This window comes from Malurus melanocephalus, unplaced genomic scaffold (assembly GCF_030028575.1).
Source record: "Malurus melanocephalus ecotype Western Australia unplaced genomic scaffold, MMel_1.1 scaffold_125, whole genome shotgun sequence".
In the NCBI taxonomy this organism is placed as follows: domain Eukaryota; kingdom Metazoa; phylum Chordata; class Aves; order Passeriformes; family Maluridae; genus Malurus; species Malurus melanocephalus.
The window spans coordinates 1,599,229-1,620,672 of NW_026623357.1; the positions used below are offsets into that span (position 1 = coordinate 1,599,229).

General features: G+C 42.3%; 1 protein-coding gene across 5 annotated transcripts in view; it reads right to left on the reverse strand.

The window, feature by feature from the left end:
- The window catches only part of FGGY (FGGY carbohydrate kinase domain containing), a 119,310-nt gene that overhangs the window by 38,155 nt on the left and 59,711 nt on the right, over window positions 1-21,444 (reverse strand). For all 5 annotated transcript variants that reach the window (XM_057370418.1, XM_057370415.1, XM_057370417.1 and 2 more), the window contains 2 exons: window positions 20,644-20,747; window positions 1,242-1,349 (listed from right to left, as the gene is read on the reverse strand). In XM_057370418.1, coding sequence (XP_057226401.1) covers window positions 1,242-1,349; window positions 20,644-20,747 — 212 coding nt within the window. The remainder of the gene's footprint in view (window positions 1-1,241; window positions 1,350-20,643; window positions 20,748-21,444) is intronic.

Below are 21,444 nucleotides of genomic sequence, written 5' to 3' on the forward strand. Positions count from 1 at the left end.
GATTTGCCATTTTCCTTGGAAAATGGCAGTGTTGTGAGCATGTACTTATTATTTTATAAAGATATTATTTAGTTTTGCTTCTGGTTATAGCAGTTATTTGTAAAATGGGACACTTTTTGGTTCTAGCCCAATCTGGATCTGAAMAATTTAAAGCACACACTGTTTTTAGCCACAAGGCAAGGATGGGCAGGAGGTGGGGTGGGAAGCAAGGCTRCAGGAGGAGCAATGACTGTACCATGAAGCTGTGACACAGAGAGGAATGTCAGGGTGACGTGGCCAAGGAGAGAGCACAGGAGGGATCCCCATCCACAGCTCAGGCTGGGATGTGCCCGGGCTTCCCGATCCAGGAGGATTTCTGCTCCTCATTCAGTGACTGTTCCATCTGGAATGTCTAAATGCAGTGATGCCCCAGTGYGTTTCCTGGCCATGCACTCCCATCTTCAGGGTTTTCAAGAGGTGGGTGGTGCTGAGTCAGAGAGCGATTGCAGCTGCACTTTGTGACAGCCCAAACCCCACCTGCACTTGGGGCTTTGCAGGGGACACCCACAGGACTGGGCCTGTCTCCTGCAGCCTCTCCAGAGACCCTGCAGCTCAGCCCTSAGGGCAGCCAGAATTTCCACAGGTTGGGCAAGGTGACCCACAGGGAGCCCCAGGATCTCCAGGGTTAAGCCATCACTAAGGTCTTGCTGACACTTCTGGACTCGAGGCTAAATGGTGTTGTGTACATGGAGCCTTTCTTTAAATTTGGTATCAGTGAACCCAGCTTGGCTTTAATTTTTATTGGTAAATTAAATTAACCTCACAACAGTTGGATTCTTTGTATTCAGAGAAAGAACTGAGGTGATGGAGTAATTTGTTACTATATTATTATTCTGTCCAYACATCTTTCATTTATCCTCAGTGAACAYAACTGATCTATATAATACAATATGYATCATGTTCCTCATCTCAAAGYCTGYTTTAGCCTCCTGCTAAAGGGAAGAATGAAGCCTATTTSCCTGTAAGATAATTACAATAATCATCACAACCACCATAAAAGGAAGACATGCCCTTTTATATAATCCCTTATCTACATGTAAATTGGTTTTATGTAAGAGACRTAACACTCATCTAATTGTTTATTGCTTTCAGCAGCCTGGTACATCCCATGTTCTCATGGAGGTGTTTCAGGTCTGAATTGCCAGGGAAGGTATCCACAATGACAGCAAATCTGGAGTCTGTCTGTGTCCCCAAACACTCACCAGCTTTCCTGTAGCACTTTGGCCTCCCTCGTTCAACCACAATCCAGGCACCATTGCAGARAAATACGGTCCCCAAACACCAGGCACAAAAATGGGCATTTCACTGACCTGGAAAAGCAACAGAAAGCTCTAGTGAATCAAAGTGTTTGTCAAAGCAGGGCCTTCACAACTTCTGCTTGGCAGTTCAATAGTGAAACAATTCCTGCTTCTGCATTGGAGTGACCAGCGAGAGTGGAGATGTACAGGGGGAGATTCACTGGGAGAGAATGTGGAGAAGTGTCCCCCATTTACATCAATTTTAGATGACATGACACAGCTGCCCCCACTCATCGCCCCTGACACAATACCTGGGCCTGGGCAAACAGAAAGTAAGAAATTTCAGGAATAGGAGCTGTATTTTACAGGGAAACTGCCTGATCTCTCCAGAAGAAGGCCTTATTTAGAATGAGCTCACAACACTCTGCTTGACTGTCATCAGCAAACCCAGCCACTGAATTGGCCACAAGAGTTTTCAAAGCACCCATCCTGCACATTTGGAGAGATAAGAACCAGGAGGGAATCCTGCTGACAGAGGACAGTGATGTCCCTGAGATGTCCATCACCTCCCAAGGCTGGCACTTGGGTGCCTTGGCTAAAAGCTGAATACCTGGGCTGGGATATGTTTGGGTTCAACAGGAAATGTGCCTGTGTAAAGACCAGACTCTGCCCCTTACTGAGGCTCAGCTTTACACAAAGCTCTCTCTCCTTCACTCCTGTGAAGGCAGATCAGGTATGGGAGCACTTTAACATCTCTCAGTATGGAGAAGGACTGTGCTCTGCCCCTTGCACAGTGGCAGCCCGAGCCCTGCACTCGCTGCTTCAGCGGTCAGACCACTCAGGATGTGGCAGACACTGCTTCATTTCCTTTCTCTGCTTCAGAAGATGCAAATTACCAGTTTACAAGGGTGGAGGGCATGTTCCTTCCTCTTACAATGTGGTTGCACTTTCAATAGCCCAGACAGACTTTCTAGACTTTCTTTCTGGTTCAGCAGAAGGAAACGCTGTCCAGTCAAGCGTGTGAGGCCCAGCACACAAGAGGAACTGGGATGGTGGAACTTGGGTCCAAATCCTAATTGTGAATTCCCCACAGGTTGAACACGGAATTCTTGCAGCAGGGGCTGGAGGACACAGCTTTCCCATGCCCTTCCAGGCTACCTGCTCCTCTTGGAAGCAGGATCTGTGKTTTCCCTTCCAGGACCACTCAAGCTGGACACAGCCATGATTTCACTGGGGAAAGAGAACAGCAGGGCAGTCCTACACCATCATATGATTGATGCTGCACTTCCCACTGATGATAGCTCAATCTGCAACTGTGCTTTCTAGAAGGTGGGAACTGCTAGCAGGGAAGGATACAAGAGAATTAGCTCCCTAACAAAATCAGTCTGTGTGTTTCTAATGCTGGAAAGCAAAAAGAGAGGTCTTAGTCAATGGGACAATGGGGTTCTTTTTTTGTATTTAGACCTCATTCCTCAATAGCAAAATTCTAGACCCACTGAAGAATGCTCAAGGTTTGCTGTTGAATTCAATACGGCCTGGATTTCACATCAAAATAGTTTTGAGGAGTAATTAAAAATTCAGGCCTGTTCCTATTAAACTTGATGCACATTCTCTCTATATTTGAACAGACTGAACTTTAAAGGCAGTTTTTACTAGCAACCAGGGAATACGCTCCAAGATGCAGTTTACTGGCATTTGTGCATCACACATGTTTAGTAAATACAGCAGCAGGGAGGTTTCTGCACAAACAATAGTCTGCTCCAGCCATAAACTTACAGTACAGCTGATCCTTGTCAGGAAGTTAAGTAGGAAAACAAAACAACAAAAATTTGTTGTTCAAAATACACCACCATGGTGTCAAGAAATCCTGATTTCTCTCAGGAACACATCTAACAAATCTGGGAATCCTGCTCGTTTCTCCCTTATCAGCTCTAATGGCCTGGCTTACTCTCCATACAGATGTATGTGCACACATCTGTGTGTCTGTGTGAGATTTTGGCTGACTAAAGCCATTAAAAAGAGCAAGAATAGCTGCACTGAATTTACAAAGGCATTTATGACTCCAAGTGGACRAAGCTACGTCAAAAACATTGCGAAGACATTTGGTTTTGTTTTGTTTTCTCTTAAAACTACAAATTAATACAGCTTTGAGTTTTCATCACCTCGACCGGGCAAGCCTGTTTTTATGATTTCAATAACAAAATGAAGTGCAACAGAAAGCAAATCCTAAAATAAGTTGATTTCTAGACCAATTTGCTGACCTTACTGAGAACACAGCATGTGGTCMAAGTTACCAGTCACTATCTGCCCTGAACTAGAGATGGAAACATGGGGAGAACCCAAATGTCCCAACTCATTCCCATCCTATAGCCATGGACCCAGCACAGTGATAAGGAACATTTAGGGCAGAAGGGGCCTGGGGTTTTGAAGCTTTATCCAAAAAATATTTGTGATGCAGCAAACTTTRCAGTGTTCTGTAGTCTGCTGAAGGGGAAATCTGGTTATGGCAAAGRGATCCAGCTGAAAATCCAAACTGCTGTGGGATCTGAAAAAGACAAGGAGCCAAACGATGTTAAAGGCATCAAAATGCCTTAAGAAATCAGGGGAAAGTCTAAACATCCAGAAGGACAAGAGGGTTTATAGAATAAGAAACAAAATCCACACCTTCTTTTTGTCATTAGGCCACAATTTACCAAATTGTCCTGTAAGCCTGACAACACCAAAATATTTATATTTACTCAAAGACCGAATTCTCCCTGCAGCCAGTACTTCTGGGCTAGCATTTTGGACACTTACAGGAGTTTAGGACAGAATATTTCCATGCTGGCTCTTCTCACATTACACTGAGACCTTCCTCTCCTCTTWCCACTGCAGTATCGTTTGTACACATTCCAGCAAACTTTCAACACATGAGCAGAGCAAACGAGGGCGTTGGGAATTGCCACACTGGAGAATAAAGCCAGCAGGGCACTTGTTATCAGTTTGGTTGCTGTGGGAACTTTTAACAGGAATAAAGAACTCTGGCTGTCATGCTGGGCTTTACTGATGATTGGGCATCATCTGATTTCCCATTTCCTCCTTTCAACTAAAGAGTTTAATTCACATTTTGCAGACTCTGGGCTTTGGTGCACATGGGGAGTAGGAAATTTAGGAACAACAAATTCCCCAAAACAGACACACAATTTTTAAGAAGCAACAGGGTGAGCATCCTCCTGTAACTTTATGCATCAGAAACAGCAAATGGTTTCCATTTCCCTTCCTTGAAATATTTGGGCGGTGATTAAATCTCTCAAGCCCCGCAGCAGCTGGCATTTGTATTTTTCTAATAAAAAGTCCTAATTCTGTTTTGAGTAYACATCCCACCCAGTCCCACTAAAACACATGACTAGACAGAAGCATAAGGTTGGAGAAATAGTGCAAGRTTTGCTGCAGAACCCAGAAGAAAAGAAAAGCACAATTTGCCAGACTCAGGGCTGTTTTGGTTCCAGTAATACCACGTCTCTTTTACAGCTTTCAATTGCCTTCAGACATTYTTATGGTTATATAGGAGGATCAATGTCATTATTTTCTTTTCCTTTAATGAGCTTAAGAAAATCCTTAATCTTTTTAGTAGAAAAACAACATGTGTTTCAGATTTATGGGCAATTGATTTTTATTTTTAAAGCAAATATGAGATGTCATCCTTCTCTGGAAGTTAAAATACAAATTCAAAGGGAGCCTAGGATTTTCTGCCTTCCATTTAACTGAAATTCCTCCTGTGACACACTCCCACTGCGAGACACAGTAACAGCTATTATCTTTTACACAGAGTGAAACTGAAACACMGAGAGGATATCCTCTGCTAGAGGTGAGAGACATCTCTGTGCAACAATTAATGCAGGAGGAATTTGGAGAGAGAAGATTAGAGGAATCTGAACCTGTTCAGACTTTGAGTCATAAGCTGCATCTATAAATATTCCAGCTGAACGTGTTCACGCAGAGACTGCTGCCCTCGTGGGTGATGATGCCAACTCAAGGATTACACCCAGCCATGCAATTCCACCTCACAGTTACCCTGCCTGGGGATGGGGGAGAATCATTTTGGGTAAAGAAATGTCACCTTTCCATGTCTCCCCAACACTCCCAATCCTACTTGCTCAGCCTCATAATTTTGGATGAAATGAACACTGAGCAGTTCCAAGATTCCATCTCATTTGAAAAGAAAAAAAAGAGCTCAACACCTTCTGAAAGGGAGAAGAAGGGAAATAAAGTTCTCTCTGGGCGGGTTTAACCTCAGTGTGTGCTCTATAAAAGATCATACTAATATGTAAGATATGTAAACATTATAGAGCAATCAGAAACAAATGAAAGGATGAATTCAGTTTAACAATATTCAGCTGTGGAGCAACTGCCAGAAGGCACTTTTTGTTATGAATAGATCATTTGGATGAGTTACAGACCAGACTTGAACCCTGGCGTGCRCTGGGAAAATCAATGTCAAACTACCTAAGATCWGAAGGTATCAGCAGCACATCTGGCAGCCYTCAGAAATGAAAAATGTTTTTAAAATATAAAAGGCTATATAGAGCTAAGGTAAAGTAAGAAAGGACCTGCTTAAATGGCACTAATATGAGATCTGTAATGTATTTAATTTTGCTTAGTCCTTGCCTCTCCCTTAAAAGCAAAACCAGGCAAATAAATCCAGTTCTATTATAGAAGCCTACCTGGAAAAAAGCAAGAGAGGCTAATTCCCAGCCCATGTGAGTGAATCAGGGAGTCAGTGCCTTTAACCCAAGTTCAGCTTTCAAGACTGTCCCTGGAGTCAAGGACAGCACAGAACACAGACCTTCACAGASAGCATCACCTGGGCATCCAGCCATGCCACCAATCGAGCAGGTGGCACTGGGAGATTTGTTTTACTTGGCTTTATTTTCCCAGACCAGCCACAATGATCAGRCACATGCTTGTGTTTCCTCCTCAGCTTTGTGTAAACGTTACAGCACTCAGAGACAAGATAAAATAAAACACACCACGCTGGAGAGAGAGGYTTTATGGAAGAAAGAATTTCAGCAGATTTTTCTCCCCTAGTTGACACCATCTGTTGCTGGGGTAGGCTTACACAAAATCCTTCAGTAACACTGACAGTTTGGAGAATTTGCCTATTACCTGAAAAGCAAATCTTTGTATTACAAGATCTCCTGCTATATCCATCTTCTGCCATTTTAATTTCTGCTTTTTAATATTGAGCTTCTGATATGTGGCAGCATTCTGGTATCACTACCAGATTCTCTATTTACTTGCAATATGCCACAGAGATGGGAAATCACATTTCTGTGGGACTATTCTTGATTTACACTCACTCCCATGAAAGCAAATTGAAGCCTTTATTCTACTTTTTAAAGTCACATTAGAGTCAAAACTTTTAAAGGTAATTATTTGCTAAGGAGAAGCTAGGTCAGAGAATTTGTTTGAAAATCACCTCACTTATCAGCTTCTATAGCCAGAAATTCAGAATAACAGCTGCTTTTGTTAGGCTAAGACAGGTATGAAAAAAAGATCTAAGATATTAATGGAGAGAGCAGGGAAAGAAACAAGGAAAAGCACCGTATCAGTCACCAGCTAATAAATGCTCTTTACAGTTCTGGACTTTGATCAYTGACAAGTCAAATACTTTCATTAACTTTTCTGCTGACTTTTAACTTTCAAAGTTTCTGACTGACTGTGGATTGAGAATGGTGACAGCCATTCAATTCAGAGGCTTTACATCKATGCATAAAATCCTGTATTAAGAAAACTGTATCATTTTGCTTCTGCTGACAGATGGGTCTTATAGAGCTACTCGACCCCAACTCTCTGACAAAGAATGAAAGAGATTCATAAAAAAAAAGGAATGAACTCAAAGGGAAACCCAAGAATGTTTCATTTCTAGGTTTCTGGTTCAAACTTAGGTCATAGTAATAGCTACCAAAGGTGTGATTTCATAACAGCACTTGCTGGTGGCATACATTTATAAATATACATTTATATAAACTGGGCAGAGCTGGGGCATGAAATTATGTTTTCAGTGAACTGATGCCTACTCTAAAATTGCCATCCTGGCATTATTTCTCAAACACTAAATGAGTTTAAAACTAAGCTTCCCCATAACTCTGGAGGCCATTTTCTACATTAAACATATGGTGCACACAGTCAACTTCTTCAAACATATTTATCATTAATAGTAATTACATATTAAACACACAACAGCATTCCAGCTTCAGCCTGATGKAGGATATATTTAAGAAAATAAGGTCTTGGAACACAAGAAACGTACTTCAGAAAACAAAGGAAATTAAAACTTATTAATATTCCAATTCCTACAGGTCATATACTGCCAGCAATTTATTTGCTTATATTTTAGGYTCAGGTCCCCTGGCCATCATGGCTTTGCTATGCAGCTGCATAGCTTGTGGTGGGCAAGTCACCAGCTCTGCTCCACGTGACAGGCTGGCATCCCCTGAGCCATCCCTGGTGACAGATTTACTCTGCTGTGATATTAAGACCAGACCACAARAATTTTTGCACAGAGCTCACTTTATCCCACTGGAAGGATGGAAGTTCCACAAGTGACAACAACAACAGAGAGAGAATGAGGACTGGGGGGTGTGCCTGAGCTCCCCACCCATGGATGATTCTGGTAACCTGTTTACAAACAGCTGAAGAATTCTGGTTTATGTGATAAAAAACACTTTCAGAAATGCCTTGCTGAAGATGAACCTCATCACTCATTGCCAACACTCTGCCACAGAGACCTGGGAAGTTCAGTCCCTGTTTTCATTATTTCCCAGACAAAACTCTCAGTATAACCTAAAACTAGGAGACAAAAATGAATTCTTAGGGGCTACTGTTACCTCTCACTCCAAGTAGCAACCCCTATGAGAAGGGCAGCAAAATGTCAATGACACACATGCACAACTATTTCTAATTTTCTGAATTCTCCATAAAACATTAACTGGTCTACAAACTAGAGACCAAACCAGGTTATGTGATTAATGTGCAGCAAAAAACCACACTCCCAGGGCAACTTGATTGCTTCATCTCTGAAAATATTTCAGGTGAGTTATACACTGGGACTATTTACTGCCCAACCCAGCTTTATRTCTAACAAGAAGTAATTTCAGTAAAACTTCACTGAGTTTATTAAACACTTGCACAGTTAAGATTTTTTTTTCAAGGCTAAATAAGGAAATGCATTTGAAAAAAAAATTAAAACTTATGATTTTTAATAAAAGAACAGSTTGACTCACAATAATATCAGTTACTCAACTTGTACTGAGTTTATATTTATTGGTATGAAGAAGAATTCATCTAGACCAGCAGAAGTTTATATTTACTGGTATAAAGAGAAATTCATTCAGAGAAGGAGAAGACAAGGGAGGTACTGGCTCTTAAAACAGTTAGAATACATAAATTAGAATGTTGTTTAAAATTGACTATAACAAAAAGATCATATTTAGCAAAACAAACAAACAAACAAACAAACAAAAAAACCAAACAACATCCCTGTTTTACTCAGTTGTGTTTTAAAAATGCCAAAGATCAGGCAGGGGATAACAGAGTCACAGGCTGCACTTGTACAAGCAGCTTTTCTGGAGATCTGCCACTAAAACCAGTTTGAGGCTGCATTTCTGAGAAAAGCTTCTGACAGTGGATGCTCTGGGGCTGAACTAACTCRGTGCTGTCCTTAACAGAGCCCAGACCCCCCTGCCCCTCCTGAGGCCCATTTTCAGGCAGCAGCCAGCTCTCTTCATCTGAGCTGGCTGTGGGTATTTTACACTTTTTTCCAATAGGCTGCATCAATTTTCAGCCCAAGGTATGTTTGGTATTAGACTGTCTTGGGGTACAGCCACATGAATAAATTATTATGGGCAAAACTTGGAGGTCAKCTGCCCAGCAAAACCACCTCTACTCATCATCCCCCTGTGGTGGACGGTGTGACAGATCCCAGGGACCTGGCACATTCCAGGGCAAACCAGGGCCAGGAGTTGCTGACATGGTACAAACACACACTACAGATTACTCAGTTCATTTCTTCATCTGCCCCTACTCTTATTTCATGATCGCACATAAGGATTTAAAAAATTTTTGGTTGGTTTGGGKTTTTTTTTTTGCCCTTGTGAACRAAGCTTGTAATSRTATCAGMTTCAAACATTACCCAGCAAAGCTGGACAACTGATACTTGCTTTAAGTAGAACAATATTTTTCACATTAGAAAATCCTGCCATTTTCCCAAAGGGAAAATAGAATGCAAAACTGGTACCTACTTCTCCTACTATGAACTTTTGACTTTCTCTCTTTGCACTCAAACCTCTAAATTCAAAAGCATAAAACCAGGAAAAAATTGAAAATTATAGTGGGAGCAAAAAATACTCTTCATTTTGTTTGCCTTACTATTACTTAAGTAAAAATGGTGAGATGACTTTCCCGGACCCCTGTGAGCAGCAGACTTTCAGGTTTGCATTCAGGTGGGTGCAATTCACCCGTAAGGCATTAAAAACCTCTGAGTTTTATCTGTGAATCAGAGTTACCAACCCCACACGTGACGGAAGAGAGCAGCTGGAGGTTAGGGAACTCTACCCTCTTGGAAAGCTGCATTCTGAGACTCCTGCCAGAAAGAGGCAAGTCCTGGAACAGTTTGGGATCCAACATGATTTTCTAAAAAATATAACCTAAAAGGAGTCAGCAGCCTGAGTGTACTTGTTTTCTTTCCAGAGCAATGGTGCTGTTTGCTTTGCAAAATSAAGGATTTCATGGGGCACTGTCTGATGGTTGAGACTGGACCCAAAAACAGAGAACCATTCCCAGAGAGGGGCTGGAGCAGAGGGATCAAACAAGGTATGGATCAGCACAAGGAGAGCCCAGGGGGGTCTAGGGAGCACTGTCAGATTATCAGATCACTCAGAATACTTTATGGGATGGGGCTCCAGAAACACAGACAAGTCTGAGCGCAGTGTCTGCCTCTGGGACTGTCCTTGCACACAGAAATAACCAATCCTGGTGTTCTCCATAGAAAGTCTGCACTCCTGTGACGTTTTTGTTCCTTGTGTGTGAGGTTAACCTCCTGTTCATTCCAGGAAGCAAACCTGGAATTAAGCCTGGGACAACTTGAGAGYTTCAGCTCTGGAAGAAGTTAAATGGGAATTCAGGGGTAATCATTCCAGATTCAGTCAACATGCACCATTTCCTTCTGCCTAAATCAGAGATGCAGGAACTTCAAATGTCTTGCCAGAGACCTTGACTGAACACTCAGCTTTGCAACAAACCCTTTAAATTAGATGAATTTTGACTGTTCCAAGCTTGAATGTTCACATCCATTTACTTCTGCTTTTTATCAGTATCCATTAACACTAAGCTTATTTATGTTTCAGCTTGGGAAAGTACACGATGGACACACAGTAGCCTATGATCCTTTTCTTTGTATTCCCAAAGGTCAAGGTTTCTTTCAGAAATTGGTAAAAAAAGACCTTTAATCTGCTAAATTGTTTTCAAAACCCAAAACAGAAAAAAAGCCCACGTTTGTGATTGATTCAGATGCTTTTCGCTAAGCACTTAACCACTAGCAGTTCTGCATTGATTTATTTTATTGTTTTATTTAGTGAAATGTCTGGATACAGATACACACATTAACCTTTTTTTTTCCCCCCTCATATTTACTGTGTCGCCTTTCTTGAAACGGGAACTACAAGTGCTTTGATAAATGGACTGAAAGGTTGTCTGGTTACCCCATGGCTTCTACTYGTGTCCTTTTTGAAATGCTGTTCTGGACCCTTCTGCAGCAGTGCTGCTCCATGACTCACTGCAGTTACTTCTGTGCCTCTCAAAACAATAGTTCACTGGGGAACCAGGGCCTCAAATGAGCTACAACCATTTCTTCTACCCATTTATTTTTACTTCTCCTCCAATGATAGATATTCACTGTCACAAAATGCCAGTTTGTGTGAAGATTATAAATCTTTCAGCACAGACAACTAACTGCAGGCCATTTTAATGATGCTCTTGATAACACCACAGTTTGCTGCTATGGTAAATTAAATCCCTTAAAGTTCATCACAGTATGAACTAATTCTTCCCATGTTTAAAGAAAATAAAATCAATACCCAAAATCCATACAGTTCCTATATAGCAGTAACAGGTGGCTTARGGAGAATCATAGGAACACAGTAAACATACGAGTCACACAAAAATGTCCTCCCAGGCTCCAGTGAGAAGAATTTCAAACAAATTTCTGCTCTTACTTTCAACCAACGCAAGAAACCAAACCTTCAGAAGTGACTGTGATTGCAAACAAACCCCAGTTTTCAGTTCTCATGAACAAAACTTCCATTTGTGCAGTAGAAAATAAATTTGCTATAATGACAATTTAGAGAGCAGTGCAAGTCTCTTACAAGAACACTGGAGATTTTTAAGTCTCAGAATTATTCCTTTAGCTCATAGCCCTTCAAATGGAGGGTTTTAAGTCTCACAATTGTTCCTTTAGCTCAAAGCCCTTCAAACTTCAGTTCTGGTTCCTGAACAAACACGTCTCAGATATTATGAGCAGCTCTATCTTATTTTAGGAGATTACTGAGACCTCATCCCAACCTTTTGCTAAGCACTTAACCACTAGCAGTTCTGCATTGATTTATTTTATTGTTTTATTTAGTGAAATGTCTGGATCCCAACCTTGAGAACTGTGCACATGGAGCAGCWGTGCCACAAATACCAAAACAAATTCTGCCCCTAAACGGTGCTTGAGAAAAGCCCTCCAGGACCCCCAGCCAAACTCCAAGGATTCCCAGGCAGACCCAGTCCTTGTCACCGTGGCTGATACCCTTTCCACATAACACAGCTCATTTTAGGGATTTATTTTCCTTTTTTACCATTATCTAAGTGTTCCTTCACATCACTGAAGGCCACTACCAACAACAGTATCATGCTTAATTTCAATAAATCTTCTGCAATACCCCTGAAGTTGGAAGCAGATTTACATTATGTGGGATATGCATTCACACACTATCTGAAACGTATTTTTAAACATTTGAATAACTAAATGGGTAAGTCCTGAGAACCTTACCCAGTGTTTATTCAGCCCTTACTTACTGAGGCAGACTCCCAAGGACAGAATAAACAGTGAGGGAGGACCTCAGGCCYTCACCCACAGCTATAAACAATGAACTCAGCACCAACTGGGACTCCCAGCTGACACTGGGAGAAGAGCAGCAGTTACTGCTTTCCCCCACTCTGCTTCCAGAGTGATTATATGAGGAGAGATTTACTTTCTCCCTAAAAGAACTTCCTCCATCCAAGATATTCCCCCATCCACAGCTGGAACAGCAACAAGGAACTTTGATGAAGAACTCCTAATTCATGAGACAATGAACAGAATGGAGGGGAAAAGCCTTAATAAGAGGCCTAATGCYCAAAGACTGATGGAATTTGCCTGACTGGGGGAGAAGAATAAACACCACAGCACCTACTACCCCGTGGCCATGGAGACCTTGGTACTCAGCATTCTCATATCACACCTTACACTGGAAAGATGTCTGTGCACAGCTTCAGCTTCGTGCTCACAGTGTAAGTGAAGGATGAAGACAAAGCAATCACCTGACACATTTACAGGGCAAACCAGCTCACTAAACAAAATAATGGATTTTGACCCCAATTTTCACATTCCTCATTGTGAATTAGCACAAGGCTAATTCCAAAATTTTAAAACTCACAGAAATCTCATAAGTTGTTTTTCATGAAATTATTGTATTCCCTTGAAAATTCCATTTTGTTGTTTCAGGGCCTAGAAACAACCTAAGAGATGACCTAAGAATATCTCTTACYATATTTCATTTAATTTATATTTTAGTTATTCTTTTACAGTCATTATAAGGAAAGGAGCACAGAATTGAGTCCTTTTTGTTCACCATGAGATCCAGACACACAGAGCAAGCAGSCTGCTCAATAAATTCATGAGCCTACTCACAAAAACAAGAGAGACAAGGGATCTGGAAAGGTCATTCATTATACATATGCATGCTGGTGATCTGAGAAAAATCCCCTTTCAAGCTCTCCTTGGAACAGAATGCTCCAGGAGGACATTTGGGGTTGCTCAAGACTTTGGGCTTCAGGCTAATCCATCRTTCTGGGTCTGGAGAGGAGTGATCAGATTTGGTTACTCTGTAGCCTTGATGGGAGTGTTGTACCTGTCAGATCTGATGGTGTCACTTTGAAGAATACAGGAAAGGAAAACCGAAAATGTTCTGTTACAATGAAGCAGTTGCTGCTGCTGATGGACTTTCATGAACAAAAATTAGAATATTGATACTTAAACAACAAATCAAAATTGAGTTTTGTCCGTCCCCTACAATGGAGTGATGCTGTCCATGTGAACATCAGTGAAGGAAGACAAATATTTAACTTTCCCAGAATCACTAATCCAGAATACAACCTCCTTCCTAGCAGAAGAAGCAAAATCCCCTCAATCCTATTAACATATACAGGTGTTACAGTCAAGAAATGATGCTGCAGGGTGGCTTGAGGGCTTGCCCTAATAACAGGTAACCTTCATTCTCACACTCCTTTAAGTAGAGAGGCCCAAATTAGGCAGCCCATTACTTCCAGCAGCCAGACCAGCTAAATGATTGTAGTGTCAACACAAGAATGGAAGAAGCTCAGTCTCTCTGGCTCACTCTTTCAAAGGAAAAACATGGAAAGAGGAGTGAGGAACAGAAGAGGAGCCCTAATAGCMGTCGGACTCGAAAAGTCCAACACACAGAAAAAAATCATGGAATCATGGAATGGTTTAGGTCAGAAAGGACTTTGATGACCATCCAGTTCCACACCCTGGATGGAACTTTCCACTCTCCCAGGTTGCTCCAAGCTTCGTCCAACCTGGCTTTGGACACTTCCAGGGATGGGACAGCCACAGCTTCCTCTGGGCAAGCATTCTAAAGGCTCAGTATCCTAAATCCAGCACCCTGATCCTCTGTGTCACACGGGGCAGTTTCAGTTAACCACAGCACGGAAAGCACCGTGTGTGTTGGAATTTTCAAAGTTTCCACTGATGCCAGTGAGTCGCCTCTCGAGCATCAGCCTTCATGGTTCTCCAATCAGAGCATTTTTCAAAGCCTTCTCCCTGTCCACAGCTATTCTTTGAGCCTTTGAACTCAACTGATCTGTCCACAAAAGGCAAGGAGAGTTGAATGTACAGTTTTGTGGGAACGTTATTAAGCATTATCTAGTTTATGTACAATAGAGATTAAATTGCTTTCAGATACATTCCCCTGCACACGTTGATTACCAGCAAAGCACTGGGGTGCAAAACTTTGATGTCTCTGGACAGGCATAGGCTAAATAGGAACATCCCATTCTCCCCGTCACCAAGGCATACCTGAGCTTTGAATTATGCCAGGCCAGGAACAAAGGGATCTTGCTCATAACAAAAACTTTTAATAACTCGCTGAGAAAGCCTCCCTTTCATCTCTGCCAAGCTTTAGGAAAGGCTGGGAGGCAAGCAGAAATAAACATTGTACAGACTCACCACTTCTGGCTCTAAAGTAAACTCTCCAACTTCCTATTTACATTTCAAGATCTTAAGCTTTGTGGTTTACTAGTTCTGCAAGTAAGTGCTTTGGGTTTTAGAGGCTGCCTGCACATGATCTCCCACCACTACTGAAGTCTTCCTAGCTTTTATTAATATAATAAGGAGGTCAGAAAAGCAACAATCTTTTATATGCCCTTCTAGCAAAAACATTTTACTTCTTGCTTTTTAAAAACAAAACAAAGCAAGCAAAGCATACAATGGCAAATTAATGCCAGCAAAGGGGATATTACAGTTGTGTTTGTTTCTTTTTGAAATTGAGGATGCTAGAACATAGAACAAGAGAGTTTCATCAAAAAGGGTGTGGAGTAGTTCTTTGAGGGACAAGTAAAACAAGGTGGCAATTTTATGGATTTATAACCCTTCTGAGGCCATTGGCTGAAAAGGCACCTCAATAGGCTCTGTGACCTTTTCTACATAAACCTAAATCTGTACACAGTAAGGACAGGCAACCTGCAACAACAGTCGTGAAGTAAATGTGGTTTTCATTTCATGCAGCCTTCCCTAAATGTAAAACATCTCCATTAGCTGGGAAGTCAGCACTGTGGCTGCTGCCAAATGCAATATAGCAGGCAGCAGAGCTGTGCCGAATGAGGACAGAGCGAGCGAGAGGCTCCTGCGACATTTGGTTCTTTCTCCCACTGCAAAGCTCTGTGGTTCATGTGCACAACAGGCTTTACAGGAGAGAGGAATATTTCAAAAGCAAAAGGGCAGGCGCTTATCAATTTCATAAAGCTCACACAGATCATTTCCCAAACTTGCCCAGTGTGAAMCCAGCCTCACCAGGTTTGCTTTAGGTGTTATTTTTTCCCTCCTGCATTGCTCCCCCTTCTCCCGCTCGCCTGACGCTCTCAAACTCAGCGCCTTTCCCCTGGTCAGGAGAAGGACAAATTGCTGCCTCTGCTGAAGGCTGGGTGGCAGCCAGCTGGCACGGGCTGTGCTGCCCTGTCCCCCCGGAGSCCGCACGTTCCCGGGCGGGGATGCTGAGAGGAGAGAAGGGAGCGTGCGAGGCTCCAGCGCTGCCCCGGCGCTCTCGGAGCACAGCCGGCACTGCCATCCCGGGGAGCGCACCGAGCTGCCAAAGCTCCACTGCTCCACTCCTCCAGCCCTGAACCCTGCGAGCCTTCCCCTCACACACACCGGCCCCAGCAGCTGAGCACTCCCCGTGAAGGATTACTCCAAAGGCTGCTGCTTTAACAACGTGGCGTGTTCTGAAGAGGAGACTCTGSTATCAGAGCCAAAATACACTGAATGCACTTGCTGGGCTGGCTCCCACTGAGATTAGAGATCAGGCTCCGAGAACACTTTGAGCCAGCGTGTCTCTGCTGTCTCCTCTCCAGGATGTACTGCAAAGGACACGTACTGTGCATGCTCTGGGGGTGGAAACGTGCTYTACTCTCTATTTGTGTGAACAAAGCTGGCAGCCCGGGCGGATATTGTGGAGCAAAGAAGTTCTATTGTGTTTGCCAATCATCACGAGGATCGAATGAACAAATTTAGAATAAGCAAATTGGGCTGGAGTTCCTTCAGKAGAAAACACTCAAAGGCTGGTCACGCTTAGTGAAAGAGACCATGGGATATTCTTCCTGAAATAATCCATAGTAAACATTGTGACAGAAAAATTATCTGCCCATTTTACTGTTCATGATGTTGTTCTGTCTTTTAGATCMTGTATTAAATGTGAAAAGGTAGAAAATAAATTACTTGTGCCTCTCCAATTTAAAAAATGACTAAATTATACAGCTCAAACCACACACAYATTATCAGCCAGGGAAAAAAGACTTGTGCACCAAGCCAGGTGAGCCTGTTCCCACTGCCAAGAGTCACAGAAGTAACAAAAACAGATGCAAAAGRAAAGATTGCATCTAAACTTGATGAGATTCCTTGACAATGCCCCAAAGAGGTGTTGAATACAGAGAGCTGACAAAGAAAGAATAACTGAAGAAAAACACAGACCACTAATGAAGACAGAAAAGAGACTCTGGACAGGAAGGAACACAAACGTTGTACATTTGGGACTTAAAATAGCAGCAAATTCAGACTCCCCYCATCAATAAGCTGAAATTAGGCCAGACAGTGCTCCCACTGGAAGCTGCTCTGCCTTTCTTCAGCTGGGAATTACAAAAGGTGTTGGAGCAAGAACAACAAATATTTTCATGATGGTACAACAACTTTGTCCTGCAAAAAGACAAGCACCCTTGTGTCCAGGACTGGGGCATGGTAATACAGAAATCTGTGCCTGAAATCCTCCCAATCACATAAAGGCTTCAGAAGAAAAAGAGTTTTTGCAACCTTWAAAATACCCCATAAAACCCTAAGACACTGGCAGGAAGACAGGCTTTTAGGGAAACCAATTACCTTATTCCCAGAAGTTAGGGCATGTCTGTTAGACCCATGCAAACAAAGAGTTAGGAATTACAGGCAAGCTCCTGTTTCAGGGCCTCAGACSTGCTGTGATTTTGCTGGGAAAAACTACTCAGACATTTTGTGTAGTCGCCATGGCTACACGGGGAAAGGCTCCTAAAAGTTCCAAAGCCAAATGTGGGTGCTGGTGTTCAGCCCTCCTGCCTGCAAAGCACCATGGCAGGGGCAGCCCACCCAGAAAAGTCAGGGAATACCTTTGGGCAYACAAATCCAACCTTCAGGGATGAATCCCAGTGCCAAACCAAGGCACAATCCTTCACAAATGAAAGAACACCTTATTTGCCATTGCAAATGCAAATTCTACCCATGGATTTTGCTAGGGCAAAGGAGGCAGCAGAGAATCATGTAAAATGAATAAGTGTCCAAAAATATGCAGAAACCCATCTTTTCTTTYCTTTTTCCTCATGGATAATGGATGAGCCCCGAGGTGGCAGTGACTTTCAACAACCAACAGCACAGACCTGGGCTGGGGTCAATAACCTAATTATAACATGCATTTTGCTGCTTTCATGAGCTATTCAAGAGAAACACGAAATTCTTTGTGCGTGTCTGATTACCCCAAACTGTCMGTGGTTAATTCCAAAAGCATATCCTCACTTAGAAATGGCAGCACCACCACAAATTAAACCATTACAGCCATGAGTAAAATTAGGTTCCACATTTGTACTTTCTAAAATATCAAAGGCATGATTAGCAAAGTCTTTTGTTTAAGATCTCTGGAGTCCTGGAGGTAATGAAAACTGGGTCGAGGAGCATTTTCTCTGGAAGTTTAAAGTAAATGCTGTGTTCAAGCAATACCTGCTCCTGTGACTCACAGAGTACTTGGTCTAGAGAATGGAACTACTGTACCAACACACACAAACCAACAGCAAAACCCCTGCCCTGASCAGAGGAGGAGGAAGGGGAGGAAAAGAACGGCATTGCCGATGATTTTGAACAGTTTCCTGTTATGGCCCCTGAAAGAAACGCGGCCGTACTTTCCCCCTGCGTTCTGTTTGCTGAATTTCTCCTGACAGTTGGCTCCTTCGTTTGCCAGAACCACAACAAAGGACGGCCTTGAGTTTCCACACAGGCCATTTTCTCCCTCTCCCGTCTCTGATCATCTCACAAAGGTATTATTGTTGCTGGCTCACTGGGGCTCAGTGCACCTGAGGCACATCAAAGGCACTTTTTAATGCCCGCCTGACCACACAGGTCTCTCTCCCACTGCATTAAATTAAACTCGATGATTAATCTCTGTAGCCCTCAGGGTCCCTTGGTGCACAAGGAGAGAGAAAATATATATTTCTATCAAAACACAAGTATAATATACTTTCATTTTATAGCCCTAATTAAAAAAAGGAACAGCTAATTTCAGCCAAATGCAGCTGCATACAGGTCTCATTAAAACACAAATACAACTGCTCTGTGTGCTCTACATTCACTTCATGCAGGTAATAGATAAAAGAACAGAAAACTAAAGTCCTTTCACAGATTAAATCCAGAGAAGTTTAGAATTTACTTATTGTCTGCTAGAGATTGTTCTACCCTGCTCTGTGCAGATGAGTGAAGGCAGGCAGTTAAGGAAATGATTATAAAATGCTGAGTGGGTAGATTTAAGTAAAAGTSTACTTAAATCCAGCAAAAACTGCACAAGCATCTATTCCCAAGTTTGCACTGAAGTGACTGAAAGCCTTAAAAGGTTCTGCCTCATGCAGTCTGTGTTCAGCTTTRGGGTTGCTTTGATGACAGAACACCAACATGGACTTTGTCACATCCCTTTTGCTACATTAGCATATTTAATGGAGCCACAACTCTTCTCATGGTTGTGGGGTATGCACACAAAACGTGTTAATAGCGATGTGCTGTGCTYTAGTTTGGGAAGTCAAACCATCCACAGTTGGAACTGGGGTCTACATTAGAACTTACCGATGTACAAATATTAAAAATTAATAAATAACCACACACACATCCTCCTCCAGGGCAGGTTGTACTAAAGGAACGAGCTGGCCAATTGCCAGCTACCCAACATTGCCCTCAGACCTTTGGGGGAAGCTGCCTGTGAGCTCCTCAGCTCATTGCAGTCCAGTATTATGTCTCTATTAACAATTTAAACTAACTCAGCTAAATGAAACAGGTTAGCAAGAGTTCACTCAAACAGCTGCTACTGAAAGGGCAGAAACCTCCATCAAAAAAACCTGGAAATAATGAAAGCAGTGCAGGGCTTGAAGGGTGACTTCTTCCCCCAGGGTGCCCCACCTGCCCTATGACAGACAGACAGACAGGTACCAGTGGAATTTTCAAAGACAGAGCAAACCAAGAGTGATGGAGTTTGAAGTTTGAAACTTTTGTTTAGGAAGGAACCAAAATATATTCCAGTTGGTCTACAGGATTTAAGCTCAATGCTCTGCTTCACAATAGCGGGATTATTCACATCTTTAAATTCAATCATGTGCTAAAATGCTTTGCTGAACAACAACCCATGTGACAAGATCACCATTTATTCATGCTCAAGATCACCATGGATTCATGCTGTTACTACAGAGACAACTTAACTTATTGTTCAGCCTGATGTTCTAATATCAGCCCCCTTTCTTTTTCTCTCCTGGAGCTTTCTCCATGAAGCATGTCAGTCCTCTCCAACATCTCTAGCACTCCCAGTGCCATTTGCCCCTTTTGGAAAAATCCAAGTTCTAATCAGYCTAAATTTAAGACCAAAATGAATTTTAAATATAAAATGTGGCAGAAAAGGGTACTTATCTAAATGGAATKCTCTCAGACTCATACATTTTAAAAGAGTATAAATTTCAAAAGCAGACACTAAATTTTAATTGCAATCTCAGAGAAAGCTTTTGTGTTAATTCACTGAGAAAAATTAGCAAAGCGAAAATTGCTTATCGGGGATTTTCTTTCTTTTTAGTCATGATATGCCTCATAATTCTATGCACCATGGCAATTTTCAGAGGGAGAGGGATTTCTATTGATTGAGGGAAGAGGTGGGGGAGCAGGGCTGCGGCTGAAGACGTGCACTCCTTCTCCAAAGACACTCTTCTGCAACACATTAGTGACAGGCTTGTCACAGATAACTCAGGCTCAGGCTTTGGCTCAGATTTCAGGCTGCTCTTTAAGCCACTCTGGCATCGTGGTTTTTACTTTCCATGTCATTTTTCAGTATTGATTTCTACTACTATTAAAGTTCTTGCTTAATAGCAAATGCACAGTAATTTATAATTAATATCCCAAGGTAGAGTTACCAGAAAAAAAAAAAAAAAATCAAGGAAAAAAGAACCGGGTGAGAAGGACAAAGGTCACTTTTCCCTTCAAAAAAATAAGTTAGTAAATTCTGCACAAATTAGGATGACACATCCAACYTACCCCCATGTGGCACGAAGATGTTCCACAGATCATAGCGACTCGCGATGTAATCGGCTGGTTCTCACATGGAAGGTTATGTCCTTTCACATCTGCTCCAATTACTCCTATTAAAGTAAAATTAAAATTYTCTTTTAAAGAAGAACTAGCCACCCCTCACCAAACAGACATTTTCTGTGCTCAAATAATTACTGAGTATCTCACACCACTGCCACAAATCAAGAAAGGCGGCTTAGTCAATAAAGAAAATAATTTCATCCATCAGATTAAAATTTTTATTCCAGATATAAGGACACAAGATAATTTCTTCTACATTCATGTCTATCATCATAACTTTTAAGTGTAATTTTGCCTAGCACCTGACCTTTATTCTCTTAGGTAGCTCACTGACATGCAGAATAAAGGGTGCCCTGTTGCACTGGCAGGCTGCAGATGTGTTTATTTGTTCACAGTTTATCATGAACATCCTGGATGATGTGTTTTGTCAGGGGATGAGTTGGAGAAAGGGTAACTTGGCAGGAGACTGGAAGGCTGCCAGCTTTGTTGTCTTCACTACTGCTGCTGCTGTTCTGTCTGTGTCAGAACCATCTAAAGGCAGATTATTCCTCCCCTTCGAGGAACTGAGCCTGGCTCTGAGGAGCCTCTGCGTGCAGGAGAGCACAGGATGGAGCACAAAGTCAGCAGCACTCAGCCTGCAGCAGAAAAGCCAGCCAGGAGATGCCAGGGAGGAGCCAAACAGAGCCACAACTGAGCCTCATAACACAWCACACCCTGCTCAATTCACTTCAGGGGAGGCTACAGAGG